At 40.9% G+C, this 27,082-nt stretch overlaps 1 protein-coding gene across 1 annotated transcript in view; it reads right to left on the reverse strand.

Moving 5' to 3' along the window:
* Positions 1-901: 901 nt before the first annotated feature.
* Positions 902-27,082, reverse strand: part of slc49a4 (solute carrier family 49 member 4) — a 51,720-nt gene continuing 25,539 nt past the window's right edge. Inside the window, exons 6-9 of the mRNA XM_008432446.1 lie at positions 22,975-23,042; positions 16,982-17,109; positions 12,905-13,087; positions 902-2,526 (exon numbers count right to left, since the gene is read on the reverse strand). Of these exons, the coding sequence (XP_008430668.1) occupies positions 2,411-2,526; positions 12,905-13,087; positions 16,982-17,109; positions 22,975-23,042 (495 nt within the window). The 3' untranslated portion in view covers positions 902-2,410. The remainder of the gene's footprint in view (positions 2,527-12,904; positions 13,088-16,981; positions 17,110-22,974; positions 23,043-27,082) is intronic.

Consider the following 27,082-nt stretch of genomic DNA (forward strand, 5'->3'; position numbering starts at 1 on the left):
GTATATTTGGCATTTCAACTATTAAAACAGGCAGTTTTAGGCAAAGATGTGGATTTTAACTATTCACCGACAGTTGTGGTACCCAGTTCCTGCAACCTTCTACATAGAACTGGTTCAATGTTCAGTTGTGTTGTYCTGGTGAAAAGGTCGACTTTCCTCTCAGTTTAAATTGTTTTGCCGATTGTTAGCGGACGACTTTCCAYGACTTCACCTGTRGAGAARGTCTTCACCACATCATRACACCGGCACTAATGTTTTCACGTGGAGGCGACATGTCCGTCCAGTTTAGTTCAGTTTCAATTTATTTTGGTAAATTACCAACATTACACACAGAAAACAAAATAACAAACAAAATAATTTACAAACYTGTAATTGACCACAAAAAGGAATAGGCTTGTGCTCGACTACCATGTTCAGGTTAATGTTTTCCATGTAAGCCAAGAACTTTTGACTCTTAGTTGAACAGTCGTCGTTTTCTGTGTCGTTACACAATTTGTRCCAAACTTAATGGGATTTCTTATGGCTTTTTCCTCCTTCTCATTCTTCGTCGAAGCTCAGATTAATTGCTRTTCTGACAGCAGTTGTCCACCCGAGTTGCGGATCCCTTCAACTCCTCCAGAGTTAATAAGCTGTTTTTATAAACAAAACTTTAATGCACTGTTGTTCCAGACGTTTTCCATGTTTGGAAAATAGATTGCACGTAACTCTTGGAACATTATTTGATAACCTTACAGATTTATACTTTTTTWAAATATTTTTATTTTTTAACCACAATCATGCACCACTTTGTGTAAATCTATCACATAAAATAGTTAAGATTGTAWTGCTTTAGCGAGGCATTGCAACCTGGGGTTCAGATTAGAACAAAGGCAAAACCACAATAATAGACAAAAATGTGTGCTGTAATTTGTAAAATCATCACTTTAATAAGGTGCTGAACATTTGTGACAGTCGTGTTTGTTTTACCCCAAAGGAACTCAAAGGAATAACCAAATCCCAGGACGCTACATAGTGTAAAAAAACAACAACAACAAAACAGAAAATGACCTTTGACATAATCCAGAGGTAAAATATTCACAGTGTGGACAGAAGGAGGGGGTTGAATGCACTGCACTGGATAATTAAGGCAACACATCTGCAGGTGAAAGAGAATCTTTTCTTTACAAGGCGAGAGAGGAAAAAACAGCACCAGGGACAAATTACGCAGCCTTCTTTATCTCCAGAGGGAAAACATAAAAAAATACTTCCTACAGTTTCTGGAAGAAAAAAAAAACACACCAGAAAATAAGCATGTTAGACAAAACCTAATTCTATCAGGCGGCAAATCCATGAGATGGACTACTTTGTTTTTTTTTTTTTTGTTTAGTTTTTTTTTAAGTCGGTTGCAAAGGACGCTGCTGGTGCTTTGAACAAAACAAATTGTTCATACGCTTGTTTACATACAAATAAAAGGTCTGTCATCAAACTTCTTATTTCTGGGTGTGGTCTTGTTAGTGTTGAGGCTTTTTTTTTGTTTTAATAAATACTGGCACACCGCTTAGAAAGAAAAGTGAATGATTAAAAAAAAAAAAAAAAAAAGGCAGCTGTACAAAACAAATTAAAGTTACGTTAAAATTATGGACATGATTAGTCGTAAGTGGGCTGAAGAACTGAAAAGAAAACCCTCCAGTGAGTCCGGTCGCAAGGCCGCGTCTTTGGCTGGCGTCCAGTTGTCGATCTGACAGCATCTTTTTTTTTTTTTTTTTGCATAATATTCATTTTGAGAGGGCTATAAAACACAATTCAAGTGGCTCGCCTTTCGCTGACAGGCAATATCACAGGTCGCTTCACGCTGCAGGGTCAGTTAAGCCTCCCGGTGAGTCATGGCCGGCACTAAAACACGGGGAGGTCCCAGTTTTAATTCCTGCAGGGACTAGTCCTTACTTCAATGTGCATGAAAGTCGCTTGGCGTTGAGCTGGACTCTGTCTGACGTCCCTTTTGTAAACTTCGAGGAGAGTTTTCCGGTTACTTTTGAGATGAGGCGAGTGAGTTGTAAAGTCGCTTCTCTAGAAGCTTCCAAACTATCTGCGACGGGGCARACTGTTCGTTCAGGTGGATCCGCCTCAATTCATTCACGGACAAACAGAGGAAACCGTTAAAAACAAGTCGAACCATCATCAAACCTCGAGCTAGCTACTTCTAAGGTGTAAACATTGACGCCTCTCTACGGCGGAAACGTGCATCACCCTCACCGCGGCTTTACAGGAATACATATATACATTTACGTCCTAAAATTGTACATCTCACAAAGAGCGTAGAGCTTCCCGACTTGCTCTCCGTGTCCCTTTTCTCCTCTTTTCTGTGCAAGAGCAAGTGTTTAAATAGCCTCGATTTTCTTAAGTCTTTTTTTTTTCTTCTTCCTCGTAAGCGTCACACAGAGACAAAGACGTCCAGGTAGAGACGATCGTAGGACTCCCTGAAGAAGAGGACGAGGACAAGGCTGAAGACACACGAGCCGGTTACGCACCAGTTCAGCCACGACAAGTCTGTGGGAGACAAATAAAACAGGAGAGAAGATAAAAGTTTAGTAGACACGAGGTTTTTTTAAACAACTTTAGAGCGAGGGTCTCCAACAACTCTTTGGGTCGTTAAGGTTGCAGACTCCTGGTTTATCATTTCATTTAGCAGCTGTAATTTTCAAACAAAGCTGCAACATCACAAAATGTGGACGAAGTGAAGCTCTGTGAATCGTTTCCGTATGAGCTGCAAGTCTGCAGACGCAGCCTACCAACGCGCCACAAGTAAAACGATGCCCAAGTTAAGCCATACATAAATCCTGAGCAATGCACCACAATATATTGATATATGCACCTTTAGAAAGAGTCATCAACATATATATTGAACCCAAATGAGTCGGTCAGATGCAAAGTGATTTATGCACAGGCCTAACATATAATCAATGAGAATTTCTGACGTACCATTAAGTAAATATGAGCTTGTGCTGCTTTTTTACAATCATTCTGAATAATTCAATGGTATTGACGGTGTTCCCTGCTACCACTGACCTACACTTGAACCTAAATGTTGTGTAGAAGGAGCCGTTTTGTTTGTTCAGGCTCCATTAGGCACAGGGGAGTTGCTCTGGCCGTCTTCGTTAATGCTGAATTTGTTGGACAGGTTGGGAAGCTCACACCACCATCAAACCCCTAATTTTACGTTACCATAACACCTCTAAGAGACGCGCTTCTCTTCATCAAAATTAATGATGCCAAGACCGTTTAAAACACATAAAACATAGACATCCGTCAGATGGTATTTTCTCTTTAAAAGCACCAAGTCTGTTAAACTCGACCTGTTTGGAGAGGGAATCTCAGCCAGTGGAGCTTTGCTCCGGAGAGCAGGCCAAACTAAATATAGAAAAATCAGGTCAAAACAAACAGTGGGGGGTCTGGGACACAAGCCAGGACTGTGTCCCACAGCAGCTCTGCTTCTAGTGCAAGCGGCTATTCATACGAGCGTCAATCACCTCAGACGATCGGTGTGTAAAGAAACGTTCATTTTTCCAAATCGGAGTCAAATTTCAAGTGAAGATAATTAACACTCTCTTATCAAATGCAAGCCATCCAGAGTCTACCTGCAATATAGAACTGCAGAAGTTTATTCATTCAAACATTCCTTTCCAAATTTAACACAAAGTCTTACCAGCTTTATTTATTTTTTGCACATTCAAATCAGCATGTAAGATACTGTCAGTAATTAATTTGAAAACAAAAAGATACAGTTACTCTAGAAAGTAAAAAAAATAAAAATAAAAAATCTATGTGGAACATTAACACAATTCAAACTTCTGAATTAATCAAAGAGGGGGTAGTTTTACTTTTAAAGAAAATGTAAATGTCAGTAGCTGAATTTTCATTACAAATGTGCATAAAATATTCCACTAATGTCGAGGAACACACAATTTGCAATTGCGATGTTTCCATGAAATGAGAAACCTAATTAAAGTCAGATGTGAATCAGTTTGTTTATGCGATAAATTGTTAAAAAGAATGCTGCGCCATCATCCTCCAACTACTTCCTGTCGTTGTCTTCTTTGTGGTTTGCATCAGTGGCAACACCCGGTTGTTGATCATGTGACTCATGACGCAAAAAAAAAAAAAAAGAAAGATTCCATTACAGTTTTGCAAAATAAACCAATTTTGATTCAGCCAAAAATACTCACTTCATTCTGGGGCCAAAACGCTTTGTTGAAAAATGACAACACAATTGTTGCTTCCATTAAGCAGATATATTTTCGAATTGCCAAAATGCGCAATGGAAACACAGGCAGCGTCAATGATGCAAGGTCAGAAGTGAGAGAATAAGATGTTAGGCTAATGTAATTGCTATGAATACAAGCACAAGGATAGATTCTCAGGCTTCTTAAGTACTTAAATAGAACGTAACTGAACTTGTGTTCGTTTCCTGAAGACATTCGAATCTAAAGGTTTCTTCAGTTCTGAAGATAAGCTGGGAGCTTCAGGCTTATAAGTTGGTCACATTAACAGGGATGTTAAGGTCGATGAGAAGCCCGTTAAGGTACCCAGTATCTGACAGCAGTAGATACCCCAACTGGTTTTATAAAATGATCCAAGATTAATAAAAACAACAAAAAACCTAATAAAAACAACAAAAAACACTCTGCCCAGCTCAAAGGAGGATGAAAATACAGCTGGAAAAACATTGTCATTCCAAATGTGGATGAAATGTCCAAGAGACTCAGAAGGCTACATTTCAGGCGGAGCGTATTTTAAACACACAGACTGGTTTCCCTGACGGATAAAACTCCCAAACACAAGCTCAGTGATGTGATGCATGCGGTCCTGGGCAGTGAGGAATGTTTAGACAGTGGAGAAACTAAAAAGCAGCTGGACAAAAGCACCGTCCCAACGCAGAAGAGCGTCATGCCTCAGTAATTCACCTACAGCACTCATGAAGATCGCAAGGCAGAGTGGGGGTTCTAGAGTGTAAAAACCCAACACAGGTGGCCTCAGATTTGATCTTTCTAGCACCTACCGTTCTAGAAAGATCTTCTCGTCTGCACAACAATTCACACCTTGAAACGTGGGCTACTCACATGCTACGATAAGTGGCATCAACCCAAAGAACAACAGAACAATGAGTTGGACCAGGAACTCATGACCAACAACCCCATTGGTCCCATACTGCCCTATTAATGAGGTTGCTATGACTACAAGTTACAAGCAAACTGATCCAGACTTACAGACTTATTTTCAGCTAGGATAAGAACAGATAACAACTCTTCTTCTTGAGTTCCAGACCTGGACTCTAATGCCCGGTTCTAACGAGAAATTAGAGCACAGCTTGTTGAATGTGTCGTTTAGCCAATCAGGAAGCGAGGTGACAGAAACACTGAGGGGAATTCAAAATACACACAGAAAACAAAACAACTGCTAGGGCCCACCAGAACGCCCGGCGGACATTGAAGATGTCTTTGTATCATTTTATCTCTGTTAGATGTAGTTCAAACTATTGTCATTGCTTCTTCCTAGATGGCCGTGTGTGTTGATTCTTCTGGAATCACAATGTTAGTGAGTGAAATCGGTTTGTTTGTGGTGTGTCACTCCACACTGTACCACCAAACCTGTCATCCCTAAGTTTTTTTTTTCCATTATGTGTGTGTTTGGAAAGCCGGCTGACGATTTTAAAATCTCGCCGTGTGAACCAGGCACATGTCAAGAGTCGCTCTTTACAAGTCTTAATCAAGATTACACTATTTTTTTCAACTACAGTCTAAGTTACACAGTGCTGTCTCCGTGCCTAAGAGCACACAGATGTGTGGTCTCCACTTTGAATCCTGGTTGGTTGGAAATGACTAGCTTCACCTGTAACGCTTACAATCTCGCACACTTGATGCTCCTGTTTTTACTAAGAAAAAAAACGGACGTCGGGTTGGCTGAGCGAAGATGAAAGGCGTGTGGTTTAAGAGGAGAGGGGTTGAGGGATTGGGATGTAGGTGTCTGCTGAGAGAAGTCAAGACTCCAGAAGCGGCCTCATTAATCAGGACTGTGCGAGTTGGACAGCAGGAGACCGGGCATGGAGGTAGGTTAATGGAGTGTATTTATCTGACAGGCATTCTCCGTCTCAAACTCTCTCCCTTTCTTGTCTGAGGCTCATCCGTCTGAAGTTGGAGAAACTCGGCGTGTATGCGTGTTTGTCGGGGGGGGGGAGGGTACGCATCGGCATTAAAGGAATGCTAATGCGACGCTGAAAGATTTACGAGATCTCTGATTTCTAAGGACAGAGTTGTCAGAAAGTCTGGAAGAAACTCAGCTGGAATACCAAACAAACGGAAGAGGGGAGGAGAGCGAACGGGACTTAAAGACAAAGTGACAATCATTCTTATTCTGAACAATTTCATTAAGTCAACGACGGCTCATTTAGTAAGGAAAGAGACAACAAAGGAACTAATCACAGACATTAGCACCAGGAGAGATTGAAACCTCATGAAAGTCTAAAAATCTCTACATAAATACATGAACCCCAGCTGAACCTCACATCTCTGGCATTCCTCCATGACCAGCATAAAAACAAAGTTAACATGGTTTGTATTATGCTAGATTTGAAATAGGGATTCAAGCAGGGCAGACTGGAGTTACATTTTGTAGTCATTTCTGGAGACTAAATTTCACAACAAGCAGGATGAGATGGACAGAAACACTGATTGTTTAATATAAAGACGAGACGACAGGCAGGTAAACAGATACCCTATAAGGACAAAATAAAAACAAACTAATCCATCTGGAGAAGACGGTGAAAGTTTAGTAATGACCATTAGATGATAAAACGAAATGACCTGGGCCACATAAAGTGTTTTCAACTACCAATTTTTGCTTTTTAATGACACTGATTTGCAATGCTGGTTTGTAGCAATGGAAACTGTCAGATCAAGGGTTACAAAGGGCAATTATTGAAGATTGTTATCCAAGTCTTTGTAAAATGCTGTAAAATCCAAGTATCGATTTAATTGGTGAACACAGCTGTAACTGTAATGGCCAATCTGCTGTTGTTTTTATAGGAGAAGTCGGAATAATTGTCCATTTTCTGTTTTAAGTAAATGAAGTTTGGCTAAAAGTGGTATTTTACAAAGTAAGTGAATAAATAAGCTGATAGTATATGCAATTATATCTTACTTGGCGACCTGTCAGTCATGTGACGAGAAGCAAGAACATCGTTTTCAGGAAATGGTTTTACCGTGTAGCATTGCGATCAGAGGACAGCTGTGTGAGCGGCGACAGTCCCTCATATTAACAGCCTATTATATCCGCTGCCAGTGTCAGCAGAACGGTGCCTCCGATCGGCGCAGGAACGGGCGTCGGCGGCCATCTTATGGCTTTTATGAGCCTTAATTGAGGTCAGAGTGGGGATGTGATTAATGATGCTCACTTCTTTATGGCATTGGCCTTTTGTACGAAAGCATGGGAAGGGAAACAGAGGGGAGAGGGGGGATCACACCATGAGATGGATTAGATCACTCAAAGAATAACTTCATCTTACAAGTGTATGAAAATAAATTGGATCACAAAAACATACATTTTATTCAGTAATTCAATTTGACACTTCAGCTGACTTTCCGATGATGCATTTAGATGAGTGTAGGAGGTCTTCCTGAATGCTACATTACAGCTTCTTTATGAGAAAAGCATCAGGTAATGTCTGAGTCCATGCCTAAGGACCTCCACGGTGTTTAGGGGAGCTTTGAAGACGATTTCATTTCAGAGCTGAATGCAAACTTTAGCAGAAACCAAAAAAGAATTGGTCTTGGGACTAAAGAAGTGTAGCAATTATTCCTCAGAGCTGAATAATATGCGCTAAACCCCCAACATGTAGGAGGTCTGACGACGCACCGCTCTGTGGGGAAAAACTCAACACCACCCTTCAGGTTTCACCTCATCTTCCTCCCCCTTCACATGCAGGTTTGGTTCTACGATGCCCCTCCACTGCTTTGTATGCTCCGTGATCAGTCACACAAACACTCTGCAGACGAAGTCGAAGAGAGCAACAATATGTACATGTCGCCTCAGCGGGGCTGCACTCATGTTCAAAAGTCACGTGGTTCAGGAAATTTTTAAAATATTCAAAACAGAATAAAGTTGAAAGTTATCAAAGCTCACTGATCCACGACCAGATATCACAACGAACAAGAGGGTAAAGTCATAACAGCCTCCCTGCTCCCAGCGCCGTAATTCTGACCATTTACCGAGGGAGAGGGCAGCCAGAGGGAAAACTTTAAAGTGGAAATAGAAGGGGATTTTTTTTATTTTATTTTCTCTTTAAATGTCTGTTTTGCTAAGTTTTCAATAGCGAGAGGTTACCGGGTTTTTGAAATGATGACGCTGATGCAGAACTGATTCGATTCAAAGTCTGAATCTTATTTGCCTCATCCATTATGAGACCACAGCGAGGATAAAATCATATTAATGAGACCGCGCACTAGAATACTTCCAGAGCGAATTTTGATAATCCAATTTTCTTTTGCACGAGTGATCACTTGCGGAGAGACAGAATGTTGTTTTAAAGACGAAACCGGATTCAATCATTTGTCACGAGGCGATATAAAGTTGGACAACAAAAGCATGTATAATTGAAAGCAGAATGCGTCTTATAAGAATGGAAATATGAGACTAGGACAGAAAATGCGCTGCAAAGTCGCATAAAACCCCAATACAAGCTGTTTGGATCATTAGGCCGTCACGTTACAACCACCAAGCTCAATGAATCACGATGAGATTTTACGTAACAAAGACAAAGTGAAACCAATTGCTTTAAAAGTCACTTAATTAGTAAATAGAGTCCAATTGTGTGTGATTGAATCTCTATGTAAACACAGATGTTCTGAAAATGCCTCAGGGGTTTGTTAGAAAGCATCAAAGAAGAAAGATCCACCGCTCAGGTGGGAAAATCCACTGAGAGGAAAAGTTTTAGCTGCCAAAATCCGACATTAATAGAAGAGCATCAAAAACACAGAAAAAAAAAAAGTCATCAAGAAACCTTGAAATTTGATGCCTGTAGCATCACAACATGTTTTAGAGGCCAAAGAATAAACAAACGGAATGTTGCTGACTTTATAATTTAGTCTGACCAGTGATATGTCTTTAAGACACAAGAAGAAAATATTTTGTCGGTACTAAAGTGTCTGAAGTCATTACGTCTGCTGCCAGTATTTAAACGAAGAGGCAACCCTTACATTTTGTTACAGTGAGTCTTGAGTTCAGGACATAAAAACCTGCTTCTTTAAGTCAATCTCCTTTTTGTCTGTGCCAGGAGTTACATGATTGCCACAGAAAAGAAGCTGTCTAGATGTTTTTAAATAATTATTTTATATTCATATTATAAACCTTTACTTGAGCTGCTGGCAATTCAGATGTTGGAACCTCAAAGACCTAGACATGCACTTATTGTTTTGATGAAAAGTCATGTAAATAATGAAACGTCCCAATGATTAGAGCCTTGAAACAAAAAGAAGTGAAGTAACAGTGATGCTCACGGTCATATTTTGTGACATTTTGTGAAGAAATCAGGTGTGGATTACTATCCAAACGTCCGTCTGCTCTGACGTTTTACCTCAACCCATCCTGGAGACTCCTCTAACCCGAGACTGGAGGACACACAAACAGATTTCCTTTGGCTATTAAGGCGAACACTGCCTGCGGTGTTTACTCAACACTTGTCATCACCCTGAGGCTGTCACCCCAGCAGTGATAAATGCCCCTCACAGCAGCAGCCTGCTGTGAGTGGCTGCATTTATCAATGCCTCGGAAATGGGAAGTTCTACATTTCCCGCCGTTTAGGATGGCAACGAACCCTGTGATCGTTCCAGACACTCAGGGTCAGCGGCTCTTTGAAATATTCTGAAACATTTCGAGAAGAAATATTCTCCTGAAAATAAGAGGGTCGAGTCGTACGTCGGTACCAACGTCGTGCTGAACCAGCAACAATCTGGAGAAAACGACACAGTTCTACAAACTCAACCGTGACGTTGTGCATCAGCSAAGCTTCGAGGAGGTTCTGCCAGTCATTGCGTCTGATCTGATTCAGACAGTCATCAGGCGTTTTCCCTCAGGCCTTAAAAACAGCTGTTATCTGGACAATTGGCTGCTGCAGACTTTCAGGCCGACATTCAGCTTCCTATTCATCAGCAAAGTGACTGAAAAAGATGTTTCAGCAGTTAAATAGTTTCCTAACAATGACCAACCGCTTTGACGTCTTTCAGACTGACTTTTATGAAACATGGTGGAAAATCCTTTAAATCAGGGCTGAAAACCCATTTGCCTTTGATTAATAACAACTGCAACATCATAAATTGAAGTCTGTTTTTTTCACCTTTCTTTATTCTCCCACTGCAATGTAATGCTTTGCTTGCTTGTTGCTTGTGTTTTCATTTTAATCTCATAAAACACTTTGAATTGACCTGGTGCTGAAACTTAATATACAAATTAGATCGCCTTTCCTTAAAAATGTAATCCAAATGTTACACCCAATAAATATATACATAGCAGTTTAGAGTATAAAGCAGAAGCCTTTCCTCTGAATGAGTTGACAGTGTCAAAGGTCAGAGTGCAAATTGTGCATCTTAATAAATTATTAGATTAAACTGAATGCTGAAAATTGTAAAAACTATAAATCTTCCTCATTTAGTAACATCATAGATGCTGCGATCTCTAATCAGAAAAGAGAATCAGATCTTTGAGTCGTCCACCAGCTGGTCACTAATTCAATTCAAAAACACTTCATCGATCCCAAAGGGAAATTAAATTGTGTCGCAACTCATTTAATTAAAGAGTTGTTGCTGAAATACAACAATATGTATTACARCCAATTTGAAGAAGTCTCTGTTTTTGCAATGACAGTCTCATGGAGAGGAGGTGGTCAGGGTTGACCATAACTTTCTTATATCAAATTGAAGAAATTTTAAATTAAAAAATTGCATGTCTTAATTAATATTTTTTAAGAGCTAAGCAGGAAATTTTTACACATTGTGGAGAGCAACAGACAAAAGATTTGATTTATTATTTTTGGATTCATATTGTGGTGAAGAATAAGAACAAGAGGGGGAAACGTAATGMTAAAATACACACAAATCTCAGGATCGGATCAATTTACAGCCCTGAGCAGCACACAGTGACGGCTGAGACAAGATGAGCAGACTGTCAGAGACGCTCTCCGAGTAAGAGGCCAGCAATCCACCACCGTGGCAGCCGTCTCCACGCTCCCTTTACTGTGCCTGAAGCAAGGAGAAGTCTCTAACAAGAAACCTTGGGTGCATCATTATCTATTCATCAACTTCAAGGTTGCAAGTGCAGAAAAGGGAGAAACTAAAGCCTCCTTCTAATGTGCCTGATCTTTTCAATTCCTGACACACTGATTGTAGAGATCTATCTCAGACATCCCTGAGCTACCCCGTCGCACACACACGCATACACACACACACACTTCTATGCACACAACATACTTAGATGTGCCTGCATTCAGCCACACCGTGTAGTCAATCATTCAGAGATGTAGAGAGAAATACCGAGCAGGGGATGCATCATGTATACTTTATAAGTCCAGCTCTCGTGTCAGGCTGCAGTAGATCAATGCTCACCTGATGTATTTCTGTCTCCTCCGTGATTCATCCTCGAGCTGGMGTGTGGTCATTTCTAATAAATCAGAAAACATCACCCATCTTGTGGATCACAGATTTCAAAACCGCTTTCACTCTGATTAAGTCGTCCCTCAACGCTTTCCGTTGCGGCAAAAGATAAATCCGCACAACATTTCAACCCTTCGCGCTGCTGTTCAACACGTGAAGCCGCACCGACGGTACAGCCTCTGATCGAACATCACGGGTGATTTATCAAAGGTAAATCTGATTCTAGGATCTTTAAGCAAGGAAATATGGAGGGGAAAAAAAAAAATCAAGCATCCCAAATAACAATATGCCTCTGAGTTTGCACCTGTATTCACACAGCAACAGCAGCCGAGTGAATTTTAGTTTTTCTTGCCTGGAAGACAGAAGGAATGCAGATGACAAGCTGTGCCATCCCTGCCCAAATTGTTACCTWAACCGACTTCGACAGCCAGCTCAGAGACACAAAAGGAGGGAAATGCAACAAAGCTTTTGTATCCTTCAGCAGGTTAGCTTGTCCTAGAAACAAARTTTCCTTCCAGGTGCACCACAATGTCTAATATTTACCCATTTAAACAGGAGTCCATTTACATATAAGTATGTTTTATGTGAGTAAGGCTGCAGATGATCCCCRTCCCCGAGGCAACCACCAAGGCTCTGCTTTTGGTGAAATAAAATGAGATTAAATGCTTTAAGTTTTCTGCAATTAATTAACCTKAACGAAAATGTAAAACTCTAATCCTTAACATGAATAAATAAAAGAAAGAAAATTTATAATAAACTATGCAAATAATGCAAAACATAATAGTTGCAATGAAATACACTGAACAGTCAAAAAAAATGAAATTAAGTTAATGTGCGTATACCTCAAAGTTTCTGCTGATTAAAGTTCTAARGTCTTCTGGTTATATTTTACTCTGCAGCACCAGAACCAAAACATGGAAAAGCAGCATTCAGTTTTCATGCTCCAAAAATCTGGAACAAACTTCCAGAAAACTACAAAACAACCAAAACGTTGACTTCCGTTAAATCAAGGCTAAAACTCCCTCCTGTTCAGAAACATTGATTAATATAATTGATGTGTATTTATTATTTTTTTTTTTTGATGATGGCATCTGACAAGATGCAACGTTTATTCCTTGCTTCACATTTTGTGATTGTGTTGGGTTTTTAACCGTGTAAATCACTTTGTTGCTGAAATATGCTACGCAGATTTGACCTTTTTACAGGTAATTTCAGCCGTTTGGTCTTACTTGTCGGGTAAAAGGTGAGGAAGAAGAGAAGAAGTCCAGTAGCCAGGTTCCCCAGGAAGGTGACGACACCACAGGTGACGCCTTCAGGGACCGGGTACACCGTCTCAATGAAGAGTTCGAAGAATATCGGCACGCTGCTGTTGACGAATATGCCAACCAGGATGCAGGAAGTGTAGAGGATGGCTGTGGAGAGACAAAACAAACCAAATAAATCAAAAGAATATATATAAATATTTTAAATATATATGTAAAATAAACCTGAGCAATTCTTTTAGAAAGAAAGATACGAGGATGCAGTTTGTGGAACAGGAGTGAGATATTCAACCTTTGAGGGCTTCTTGCTCCACCATTTTTTACCAGCACCAGATTTATGATGGACCTTCACCACGASACGACGGTCCATTTAGTAAGTGAGGCCTCCAGGTGGCAATTTAACAGGAAACCAAAGTACTGTAGGTGTTTTCACAGTAAATGGCTTTCTTTCTCAAACCCAATTCCAGCGTGCCTTTGCCCCCGTTCCTCGGCGCGACATGATTAGTTTGTCACTCGAAATGTGTTTTTCCGGCTCAACTTCATAATTATGATGTTTCTCTTTCATGAGTGCTGTCTCAGAAMTAATTGGTTGGAGGCAGAAGGTGCACGAGCTAATAGAACATGCGAGCATAAAACGCAATTTGTTTTTCCACCAAATTGTGTTTTCGGTTTCTTCTTTCTCACTTAAATCTTTAAATAATTCATCTTTAACTTTGGGGAAAATATTCATTGATGAATATATTAGCTCTGGACTCATAATTGTTGCATCTACCTTTAAGAAAAGTTGAGTGAGGTGCGATGTGTCCTGTCCTATTTCTTACTCTCCATCATGGGGGGGGATTGTTTGTACCAGTCTGGCATGTCGTGCAACAAAAAAACATGTTGATTGCCTTGGCCGACCAATTCGGTTTCAATTTATCTTGCAATATATCACTGGTTTTAGTTCGCCTGCGCACGCCGCATTAAGATGCAGCTCGTATCACGGATCCTACAGTACATTAAAATGAAATTTCTTATTATTTTGCCAAAATGCACAGGTGTTCACTTGGTTAACAGCTTGTCTCATTTGCTCCTTGTGCACGGTGCGAATGAGCAAAACCAGCTTACAGGAACTACATTCAGCATTTTCAAAATTTGCTGGCATTGTGGGCGGGCGGGCTTTCAATTCGACATCTACCGATTCGGTCCGAGGTGACGCCAATGTGTAAAAAGAAACAAACTCAGCCCTTCTGGRGCGTCACAGTTCCCACTTTCTTCCGAATCTCAGGGAAACGGTGGAAATGACTGTCCCATTTGTCTGCGTGTTCCTTTTATYGCAGCTCCTCTGAGGACCATCAYATTCCCGAGAACAGGTCTGCTACTGGGAATCCTCGCCCCCAAGAGGCTGCCTTCAAAAGGAGATGTGTTTTCTGTACACCGGTTCCCAAAAGGTAGGAGGAGACCCTTTGAAGGAAGACGATAACTAATCATCTCTGAGGAACGCTTTGAATATTGTAAGCTGGCGGAAAATGTAAAAAATGGAGAACAAGACCAGAATTTAGAGCCACGGATCTATAAATGTCTGTTACATGAAAGACCTGTTTCCATTCACTGCCTTCTCAGTAAGTGAACTGTCACCCTGTAACAAAAAGGTGTTTGGGTTGCATCTAGCACATGCTGAGAAAGAATACCTTGTGTTCCATCTTAGCATATGTAATATTTCTATAGATAATCCCGTTTTCCACCCACTGAACAAAATCGTTCATGTTTTAATTGTGGATTCTGTGTTAACCAATCATTGGAATGGGTTTCTATGTTGGTAAGTAGGTTTTGAGTCACAACCCGACTGTATTTTTGTGTTATTTAAATATTTAGTTGGTCCATTTAATAATCAGTAGAGGTGCACCAATTACATTTTTCTGGACAATCACTGATTTTTAAAAAAGCTTTACCTGCCGATTACAAATTTTGGCCAATATCAATTTTTTCTGTCTGAAAAGTCACCAACTATACAGCAACAAAGTTGCTAAGTAGGGAACAGTGTGGTGTTAGCCTCAAACGTGGCCTATTGGGCGGGTCCATCATTAATTTATTGTCTGCTGATTTATACATAGGTGATGTTTAGTACCGACACACAAAATGTAAAAACCACATTGAAACAACACATTTTCTAACCAGAAATGCTTGCAAACAATACTGATGCTGATAAGACATGAACTGCTGTGCCCTTGTCTTTTAGCCTCGAGTCGTTGCTTCCCTTAAAGTTAACTTTCCATTTTTTTCTAACAGTTGGGGAAATAATGTTTCCAACAGAAATATTGCTTTTGGTAAATGGGGTAATTCAATCCTCCTAAGTGGTCCAAYACGACAAAACTAATCAATATACTTTGGTGAATTTTGGAGAAAATAAGTGTGCACTCTTTTTATTCTCTCTGAATATTTTTTTCTTTTCGCATGGCATACTAGGCGTACAACATGGACATGCTACATGCCTACATGTACCAGGGGAGTGTTACTATAGAAAAAAAATATTTGGAGATATCTGAATTGCTTGACTCACTTTATTAGATCAGTGTTACATCTGCATTTCTATAACCGTCAACCATAAATCAGTTTACCTCATTTCCTTTTGAAAGAGAAGTGATTTCTGGATTACAAATACGCTTCCATGCTCTGTGGTTCTAGATGTCACATCATCATCTATAAGTGATGGGTGTGAGAACAAATGMTTCTGTGTCAGAAAAATGTGTTTTAATATCCCTTTTATGTTTCTGCTTGAAAAACTGTGAAATGCCCAATTGTGATTAATTTATGTTTTATACGTTGATGAATGGGATGTTTTCTGGTTGTAAAATATGATACTTCCTTTTCAACAGAATGCATTAGCTTCTTTGTGTGTGTGTGTGTGTGTGTGTACTTGTTTAGCTATTCCATTTCAGACCATTTCTGGCATATTTACTAACCCTCTGCAGACCAAAAGGCCTAATTCGGTGTCAGATGTTAGGTTTAGAGGTAAGGTGTGAATTAAGTTTTGGTTAAGGTCAGGGAAAATGTCTGGGTTAGGCATAAATGCAGTTACTAAAATGAAAGAAAGTCAATACAAAGTTCTAATYTGAGTAGAAATACAAACTCAGGGTTTCCTCCAGAAAACCTGCTAAGCCCRGTGGTARGGGGCRCTATAGGGAACACTACCATGTTTTTGTGTTTAAAAACTGGTGTATAAAAACCCCCCATATAAAGTCAAGCAAAGCTTAGCCTGGTGGGAAGTGAGTAAAACCTGGTGGCCCGCCAGGCTGATAATACACTAGAGGAAACCCTGAAACTTGTGTGTGTGTGTGTACTTTCTTAGCTATTCTTCTTAGAACTATTTCTGGCATATTTACTATCCTTCTGAAGACCAATGGTCCTTATTGGTACCAAAGCMTAGTGCTGTGGCCCTCCCTGTGATTTTTATGGTTTTAGTTAAGGTTATGGGTTAAGACTAAGGTGTGAACTGAGTTTAGGTTAGGCTAAGCATGTGTTGGTAATGGTTAAGTTTAGTGTAAGGGTGCAGGTTATAGAAATGAATGAAAATTTAAATATAGTCAATGTAAAGACCTTGTGAAGACAGAAAAGCATGCTAGGTGTCACAACGCGATGTCTCGCTACCCTCTTAGGTACGATGCCAGACAAATGAGAACTGGCTGCATCAGGCTGCCAGTGTCTGGGATAAAAGGACATGAGCCAGAGAGAGAGAGAGCGGATCCAGGGGTTGGGAGAATGAAGATGGACGATCGTGATTACAATCTGTGGTTTAGAAATACATGATTATATGCTTATTAGATGGCTTAGGGAAGGGGAGCTAAATCCACTAACATCCCTAAAGGCTGTTATCGCKGATGTGAATTGATTGATAGCTCAGCTTGTGACACCTACTTCCTTTAATCATTTTGACTTTGTACTCCAACACGCACAATGAGACAGTGACTACAGGGTGGAAAATGTGACTAAGCTTCAGTGACTGGAAAAAAAAGAAAGAAAAAAAATCTGAGAGTCACCCTGATGGTGATGTTAGCCCGGGCCTACCTGAGGTAACAGGGAGGTGGGTAATTGTGCTCAAACAAGTGAGCGTAAACCACGTCGAGGACAACGAGGCTCCTGCCAGCATCAGCACCAGAATCAGCTTCAGCATCCCACGGATGGAGTCTGCAAATCTGAGGTTCAGAAAAAGGTAATGAGGGGGGGGGGGAACGACAACAAAACAAAATCCCTGTTGTGTAAAAATGTAAAACACAGACTCAAATTCAAAGATATGTACAAGCCGACAAAATTAAAAGGTAGCTGCTCTGGAAACAAGACGCATCTTTCACAAGAATAAGATGATGCGACGCAATTTTTCAGCAACTCAGGTTCCTCTGTGACGAGTGTCAAAATATATTACAGRGGACACGCACTGTTTCGCGGGAAGGATAGATCATTTCCATCTCCCACTTGTTTCTGAGTGCGTCAGCTCTACTTCTCATTAGACTGGGAGACAAAACACGTCGAGTTGATTCAATTTGTCTCACCAACTGAGCAGGCAAACTCAAGACGCGCGGCATATTATAGTGTGGAAGGGAAACCACTGGGCCATATTTACAAAGAGATCTTTCAAGTTTCCAGACTTCTTTCCCGTCTAAACTCGTTTCAGCTGGCCCTCTCTTCTCCTCTGGGTATACATATGTATGCTTGAGGAAGATTAGATGAGGCTGGATTTGCCTGTAGCAAAGACAGGCACTAATTGCTTTCATTTCGTTGGTCACAGACGAGTTGCAGAAGAAAAGAGGGCTGAACCCGACGAGCAACCCGATACGAGAATAAAAGAACCTGCTGCGAATGATTGATCGGTTCGGCTGGGTGGTGGAGTTCTGTCAATGAGCTGAAAGCAAGGGGATGACAGAAAACAGCCCTTGTGTTGAGAGACACATTGTGCTCCACCGTGGCATTTTTACAAGACTAATGCCTTTTACGCGTTCTATACRCTGACAAATTAGTTCTGTGTTCACGTGTGAAGGCTTCGATGGCCCGCCGCAACAGGCCACAGAGCTTAACCTGACGAAACACCGAATGAGGAGTTCATGGTCCTGCTCTTGCCAAAACACATGGATCTCTGTTCCGAGCCCACAATCGCACCGCTAAAATCTGCATTTGCCATCTGCCGCAGGCTGGCTCACATCCACAGCTCTTCACGCACTTCTGGTGCCAGAGATGGGCGAAAACATTTCCCCCTGCGCCCCGCAAAAGCCTCTCGACTCTTTGGCGGAGAAGATCACCGACGACCGAGCGGCGTGAATTCCAATCGGCTCGTTTATTCGCACCGAGCAGCTTTTCTCRAATAGTTCCCCGTCTAGTCCCAGAGAACACTCAATAAAGATGCTTGTTGCTGCTTTTRCTAAATGTCAGCTGAGCTYGAGGGTTCACAGAGGAGTCAAGGACTCGATGCAACCTGCTGGGTTTCCCCCCCCATAGAAAACTTTTTAAACTAATCTGAATGATAAACTTGACCGCAGTGTTTGATGATACCAATCAGAATCTATGTTTGATTGGACTGAATTGACTTTTTTGTTAAGTAGCTTGAGATGTCGTGTTATGAATTGGTGATAAATAAACTGAATTGAGTTAAAATRCTAAAAARGAAAACAGGGTGACAGCAGCTTCTCCAGTGGGAAGTTGTAAAGCTAATGGTAACCTAAYAGTGGAGCTGTTAGCWGCTAGCGGCTAACAACTGGACTAATCAAACCTGAACTAAATAATGCTACGTCAGAGATTATYTAAAATGACGTCAAGATATGTAAACACAMAGCAGGCATTTTCAACATTCTTTGGAATCAGGAGCAACTTAGTATTAGACATAAAATCTGCAATAAATGCAGCGCTTAAGGCTGATCACACATTTGTCAAAATACGGTACACGATTTATGGAGCCTCTAAAAAGAAATAATAAAAATAAAAGAGGACTCCAAATTCTTTCMAAGCGTAAAAAAATATTGTTAAAACTTTGTCTCTCTCTCATAAACTGTGCCATTTGGGAAATTAGGCGACTTAAAGAGGTGATATTCAAAGTAAAAGTCAGTATTTTCCATCTTTGTAACAGATTTTATTACCAGCAAACACAACTTCATCTAATTAGCGTYGAATCAAATTGCATTTTCWGCTCTCTGGTGCATGCAGGCGATGATATTATCGTTCAGGCCTGTCCGCCGTGTGAGCGTGGTAAGCACAGATGGARTAATGTGATGACCAACACGCAATCACAAATCGTCCCTGGTTACAGGCAAAACCTATTAGGCCGAAGCTGATCATCATTTGTATTTGCTCTGTATCGTCTCATCGAGCTGGAGATTTGAGCACCTCGGGCCTCCGTGACGTGCAGGAAAATTACCTGGACCTGGTTTGCTTTTCTGCCACCCACACGTCTCTTGGGAATTGTAATGGGAGGATAATTGCTGAAGCTCGTTAAGTTGTTTCTTTCCACATTCTTTGTTTCGTTTTAGGAAAGAAAAAGAAAAAGGCGCAGCGAGGAACTTTGAACCCATCAGCTGACGAACAGATACTAGTTTTTCTGCCATGTGCGTTTCATGACAGGCGCGAAGACTCGGACTGCGGCCGGTTTGACAAACGCCGTCATGAGAGCGCCCCACCGGAAAGAGCCAATTTGTAGGTAAACGCTGAGCTCCGTGTTCCCAAAGAGGTTGAAGCAATCCGGGATTAAAAGCAGATTAACGGCTCTCGCTGTAGCCGATGATCTTTCTATGATAAACTGGATTACAGACTGTTGCGTGAAATCTCCAAAGYTTAGGATATTTTCTATAATCTAACCCTGCTGTGAACTTCTTCTAAACTTTTACAGGGTATAAATATCTTACACTGAAACCATAAGACACCATAAAACACAATTTTAGTGGAAGGAATTAAGTGATCGTATATTGTAGCAAGATGACAAGATCAGACATTAAACAAATATAAATCAAACCTCGTATTTAGATACAAGAGGATGAACAGAGGAAGTCAGTGAAGAAATTAAAATTCTATTTAGCTCCTTTTTGTTTCATCTCATGTAAAGCAGCTCTTGCAAAACTGTTTTAAAATCAAAGGGCTGTCAAATCGCATCTCTGAGATTAATTTCTAAATACAGGCCCAGTGAGYGCTGATATGGGTAATGAGAACACCAGATTTCTGCAATAAAAAAGACACTAAAACAGCAATTCAGCTCTTTAATCATACTTCAGTTTCCTTCATTGGTTCACGTGTAATAAGTCCAGTGAGTGTGGTTAAATGGACGCTGCATGTGGTTGGGTTGCACTACACAGCAAAAACCTTTTGCCCACTACATGTGGTTGAATATACTTACTTTAAAGTAAAATTTTTATGCTGTTTTTCTCATTCTTCTTCAGAATGATACCGTAAGACAAAAAAATCCAAATTAAAATTGAAATTTAAAAAAATTACCTAGTGTAAAAAAATATTTMTATTTGAGTTGTTGGAAGATTAAGAAACCTCATTAGTATGATTTTTGGACTGAAACTCCTTCCAGTCCTGTTCAATACATTTTTCCAGTGAAAGAAGCGACGGGATAATTGCCAAAGCCAAAATTCATTTGAGTATAAACTACCGCTCCAACGAGAGAGAGTAATTATTCCCTCCCMTGACTCTCAGAATGCATAATCTACACCRCAATTTATCAGTTTTGTTTACAAATGCTTTCATCTCGTGCTGCAAACGGCCATATTGATTAAGATCGGGGAAGAGGGGGGTACGGGCTCATTTCACTGATTACGACCTAAAGAAAACACYAGAACTGCCCGGAAGCGACGATTGGCCGTCGGCCCGCGTCCATCAGAGCATGAACAAGTTTTTYCCCCCCCCTTYGTCTTTTGCAGACTCCACGCTTTGTCTTCGCCGCGTGGTTCTCTATCCATCAGCGGAGAGGGAAGTGGTACTTGCATCAGCATCAATTCCACTCTCTCTTTTGTCACTGGGCTCGTATTAAAAAAGAGAGCAGATGACAAGAGGGGGAAACAACAGAGACAGATCCTCTTTGTTAAGTTCAAGTGGACGCTCCACTGTTCTTCACGTAGGCCTTATCGCTTGCAATTGATGTTATAAATAATGCTGCTAAAGTGTGGGGASAGAAGTGGCTCGTCTCACTGGTTAGGCAGCGCAGTGACAGCCGAGGATGTCTTCAGATGACACCTCACTGACAACCGCCTTTTGTACTTCCGTACTGTTTTGACAGTGTGTCAGCTGTCATATATGTTAGACTCGCAGATGTTTTGAAAGATAAATTTGTATGTTTGCCGTCTCATCTTACCTCCTAAATTGAAATCCACTTTGTTGCCGTCCATTTCTGTCGCTACCGTTTTCACATTTGGATGGCCTCCTTTAMATTTTAGAGAAAATTGACACCAAACCTCAATTCCCAGTTTAGCGAGGCCTGATMTGAAACAACTGCGTTCTTTACAGTTCACCAACTGTAACTGGTGACTTTCCTCGTGCGTACAAAATGCATCTTACAGAGAGGGAATAAGCCTGCATCCTCTTTTCGTTGTAGACAACCTTTTCTTCTGAATAACTGACACAGCACGACATTGAGGATTAGACACAGAATGTGTGTGCAACCGAGCTGCGAATAAGGAGTGCAGCTGTTAATGAGGTGTTACAGTGAATGCTTATTTTCTAATTTAATGCCTCAGTGGCTCCATCAAGTTTCTACTGAGCTGGCTTGTATTAGCTTAATAAACAAACTGAACTGCCATTTAAAAATCAGATATGCGARAGGCCGGTCGTCTCGTGAGTCTGCAGAGGGTTGCTTTTGCAGACCGCGTTCATTTGGCACTTGGTGTTAAAGTCTTGTAGTGTAGATGAGAAGGATGTGCATACAGGGCCTTGCAGAAGTATTCAGACATTTCTTTCACAATCGCATGTTACAAATGTGAACTAAGGCGTATTTTATGTGACASATCAACACAGAGAAGTGCAGACCTTTTCTTTTTACAATAAATACAATGAAATAAAATAACTAACAATTGACTTCAGAAATAAACTAATTATAATTTAAAGCATAAATTAATCAAAGGTCCATTCACAGAAATACAGTTTCAGGTGTATCTGCAAAAGTTTTTTGGCGTTCGGGTTTTTCATGTACAKATTCTGCGTTTTTCGAGATCATAAATGATTATTTTTGAAACTGGGTTTCAGAGTGGATACATTTCAAAATGCTGCCTTTGTGTTCTTCTTTAAAACGACGAAGTCCCTGTCCTGCATCCTCYTCATTCTCACAAGTAACAAAAATGGAGCCGTTTGCTGGTTTTATTGTGTCCTTCTCTGCCAGCGTTACAGCGCCACCGATTGGCCCGGCATACCTACTACATCGTTTACTGTGGTGCTGCTTCCACTCGTTGTCAGCTGTCGTAACTCTAAGAGAGCTGTGGGGCTCGATGGCTCAGACTGGAGCATCTTTTTACAAAGCTTCCACTCCACAAGTCTGATCGTACTGGAAGAATTACAAGRAGGAAGTTTTTGTTTAAAAAAAGGCAGCAGAAGTCAGATTTGCAGGTTGCTACAAGCCACGTAGGGGAGGCAGCAAACATTYAGAAGAAGATGATCCAGTCAGATCACAACAAGGACAGTAGGACAACAACACTGATGGATTGGTTTGGTCCATCTGGTGGCGAATCTGTGGTAGAACTAGAAAACTACAGTTCAGTGATGCTCTTGGTAAAATCAGAAAGAGGTTGAACTGTTTTTGCGAGACACCTTGGCACAAATACCAGTCTCCAGATGTGAAAAGAGATTTATGTGACAGATTACAAATTTAAAACAACAAAAACCTCGAAAACCTTTTCGACCTTTCCGCTTAATAATTATAATTTAAAGTGTTAATAGAGAAGAGTACCAGTTTGCTTGTTGAAAATTAGAGCGTCCATCACTCTAGTCATGTTGTATAATCACACTTAAATCTCAGAAGTCTGGACCTGATTGTGCAGCTTTACAGGCTAAATTGGTGTGATGTACAGTAAACGTAGGAGTATTTGACTTACCTGGCCATTGCTATTCCAAACACACACCCGCCAACAATAGACCAGAAACCAATCCAGCCTGCATCCACCTGCGAGCAAAAAAAGAAGAAGAAATTGAACAGTGGGTTAAAAAAGAAGGTAAGAGAGGGAGGACAGAGCAAGACAGAGAGCGAGCACTAAGTGTTTGAAGCCTACTGAGACCTTTCAGTCACCATGTCAGCTAAATTGCCTAGTCTGACAGTATTGCTTGTGTGTGTGTGTGTGTGTGTGTGTGTGTGTGTGTGTGTGTGCGCATGTCTAAAGGATTGTTGTCCCGCTTCTATTTAGAGGAATGGAAGCCAGCGCTGGAACATTTGCTCAAAGTCAGGAGACAGGATGTTATGGCCAGGGGACTGTCAGAGAATCAATGGCAGGTAAAATGCTGCATGTGTTGCAAACCTACACACAAACACACAACCAATCAGGGCGAGGCACCCAGATGAAAACAAGCAAGTGCCAGCGGCACCGCTGAGCCTCCCCGGGGCAATAACTCACTTTTCACCAATTCCGACCAGATGGAGGACGACACAGCGAGGGAACCGAGTCAAAACGAAGGATCCGGCGCTTTTTGCTTAATCATCCTCTGCGCCCATGTGTCACTGAAGGCAATAATAAATAAAAGTGGACTGCCAAAGTTATTGAACATAAAATGCGTTTTGGCGTAGTGAGTGATGAATGCCTAAATGCTATTAATTCTTGATGTAAATGACTTCCTGTGCCGTRTCCTTCGGATTTCTCAAAACGTAACCTCATCTTCCAATGCAGACGAGTAGCAAAGATCCAAAAAGAAACATTTTAATCAGGAGGATTATAACCGAACATTTATTTGTCAATGCAAGCTTGTGCAGCACAGTAGAAAGATTTTTTTTTTTTTTTTTCAAAATTTGCCCTTATTGAGGAAGCGAAACATAAATAGGCTCCTAAGACATTCCTATTCCTAAATCTGAATTATTGTGCACCATGAGCGGATGTAGAGTTAATTAACCGCGTTATTCTTAGTGCTTTGGAAGCCTTAGAAAGGGCAGATTTGAAGCCTAATCATCTCTGCTATATTTAAAGGGTGTTAATAAGCTTCAGACGACTGCCGCTGTAAAAAGGTAAATCCAAAGCTCCAGGCTTTACACCAGTTTTCATGTTTGTTGTCTTTAATTTGTTCTCTCAATAATCCATTCAAACCTAAAGTCTAAACAAATATTACTACCAGCTCTGTTTCGACGACACATTCGTTCTTCTAACGGCTTCATGTAATTTTCAAAAGCCACATGTTGAACTCGCAAAAAAGAAAAAGGCAGCTTCTGCACTCTGGTCGAATTGGACCTTGGAAAACGGCTTGGAGATCGATTCCGAGGGGAAACAAAATGAGGTAATTAAACTAAAAGAAGCTCAGACACATTGAATCACAGTTCTGGGTGCTCGAATTAAAAATGCATATCCATTAAAGCGGAGAAAGCAGATGACTGATGAGCAAAGAGAAGCACCTGTTTCCTGAAACTTAGTCGTCATGGTGACGGGAAGTTCGGCGCTCAATGGGCCTGTCGACAGGTTTCCTCATACACAGATCCCGCAAATGCTTTAAAAAAAAAAAACTATATACTAATACGCGAGCAATCATCGTCACTTTACACATTATTTTGTGCTTTAATGAGGGCTTTTACACGCACAGACAAAAGAACCACTTTGAAAGTGAAAATTGTGGCTGTCCTTGTGTCTGTCTTATGAACGTCCATTTAAGAACACTCTTATAAACACACCTTGCATATCTACGTCCTCTGATGATACACACCTGTGGGCATGGTACACAGTAGACCCCAAACCTACTTATGGATTTTTTTTTGTTGTTGTTGTTGTGCAATGCAACTCCAAATTATGTGTGAAAACTTTGCCCATTCGGGGATTTTTCCAAGGAAGATGTCAAAAATATTCAAAAGAAAATCCAGTTTGGGAATCRCAAAGCTGCTTGAAAGGCTATTGGCTGGCGTTTGCAAAGCAGCCAATCAAGAAGAGTGCCATCCATTGTCCTTTGTTCCRAGAGGCAATGCCTGGTTCATGCAGTAAGATTTTAAAATTGTCTGGTGATTTTCAAAACCCGACAGACCTCACGTATGACGATGGAAATATCATCGGTAAAATAGGTTTAGTCCCACACCGAGTACAACAAAGACAACAAGCAGATTTCACTMACAAATATTCAAATAAACATGGCCGACGAAGAAGACGCAATGGGGACAGCTTGTTAACCGTTTTTATCAAGACAATACAAAAGGACGTCTCCAAAGTCTATCAGACCTTTCTGGCATGCCATGGCAGAACGTTTTGTCTTCTGTATCTTGTATTTTGAAGAGAAATATTTTCATCACATCGCTTTCTGATTGGCTACATGTCACATGTTCTTTTGAGCCGCCTAGATCACTCTTACACACAGCAGGAATATCTTTAGAGTAGTCATGGTAATCAGAGCGCACTTGAGATGTCAGAAGGGGAAGATCAAGTGTAAATCTGGCATCTGAACCATCAGTGGTAGAGTCTACTGCGAGTATTGACACAATGAGGTATATTTGGTGTTTGAGCTATTAAAACAGGCAGTTATAAGGGGGCCTCAAGTATTTGTTGCCCATGAATATCAGGTGTTCACTGTATGTTCATTACCTGCAAAACCTGGCTAAGAATGATTAGATTTGGCAAGGGGAGGCATTGCCAGTGTAGCTGCAGGGAATAAGCTGATGGGTGAAGTAAAAAAGAAGCACTTCTTTAATTAATGGATACACGATTTGTGAAAAACAACGCTCGCTGAGAGACTAGTATACTCTCCAAACGCCTCAGCTCTGTCTGAAAATCCTGCTCATGTTCGTGTAAGACAGCAGGTACTTATGAGACTAAAACAACAAAAAACATGCTTGTTATTAATTTTCAGGGTTCTCTCATCCCTCTTGGTGTACCATCCACCAGTCAGCTAGACTTTTATTTATGTATTCATTCTTGCCTTTGCTCCCGTCGGTAAAATAGGTTTAGTCCCACCTAAACCTATTTAGGTGGGACCAAACCTATTTTAGTCCCACCTAAAATAGGTTTAGTGGTGCAGAATCATAAACTGATTCTGCACCACTTGCAGAATCAGTTTATACAACTTGTTAATCTGTTTGGGTGCATTTCCAGGTCATTTAGTGGGATTTTACATCTCAGGATGTCAGCAAAGGGACCAGAGCTACTTTGACACCATTTCTCTCCGACCTCGAAGTCGATACAGGAGATTTTGCACAAAATGATCCGGCCTGTTTTATTCATTTATTTATTTAGAAACAATCAAAATATACACAGAGAAAAATCCAGCAGCAGCTCCCGTGTTATCTGGTGTTAAATTGTGAAAAAGATTGATTAAATAACTAATGGACATACTTCAAGGAAAGCTGCCAAATCAAATGCAAGTGGAGTATAAAATATTACTGACGCCTGTAATGTGGATTTCAACAGTAGTGAGGGGTGGAGGAGAGCAGAGCATCAGGAACCATTGACTCCAATGGCCAAAGAGACAAAGTCACACACCTGTTTGTGTGGAGTGTGTGCAGGATTCATGGACTGCATGACAGCAAAACATCCATCCATCCATCCATTTTCTTTACACTCTTGTCCCTTAGTGGGGTCAGGAGGTGCTGGTGCCCATCTCCAGCTAACGTTCCGGGTGAAAGGCGGGGGTCACCCTGGACAGGTCGCCAGTCTGTCGCAGGGCAACACAGAGACAAGCAACCATGCACACACTGCTTTTTTATCAGACCGATCTTTCTGAAAACTCCCACAACGGCCTGATGTCTGCAAGCAAATTTTTTCCAAATTGCTACCARAAAGTTGTTTGTCAAAACTGTTCCTCATTCCTGATGTAATCAAATATCCAATACCAAAACCCAGGGGAAATAACATGCCAAGTTCTCTGCCATTCAAAAAATCAGGGGGGAGTGCAACAGATGTTGGGATCACTTTTGATATCAGCAGCCCTGATGTCCGTCTTGTTGTCCGTCAAGATGACGGACAACAACACGGACAACAAAAATCTTCTTCATCTTTGTGCTTACCGGCGAATTGAACACGCAAGTGTTTT

Source organism: Poecilia reticulata, linkage group LG2 (assembly GCF_000633615.1).
Source record: "Poecilia reticulata strain Guanapo linkage group LG2, Guppy_female_1.0+MT, whole genome shotgun sequence".
Classification (NCBI taxonomy): Eukaryota; Metazoa; Chordata; class Actinopteri; order Cyprinodontiformes; family Poeciliidae; genus Poecilia; species Poecilia reticulata.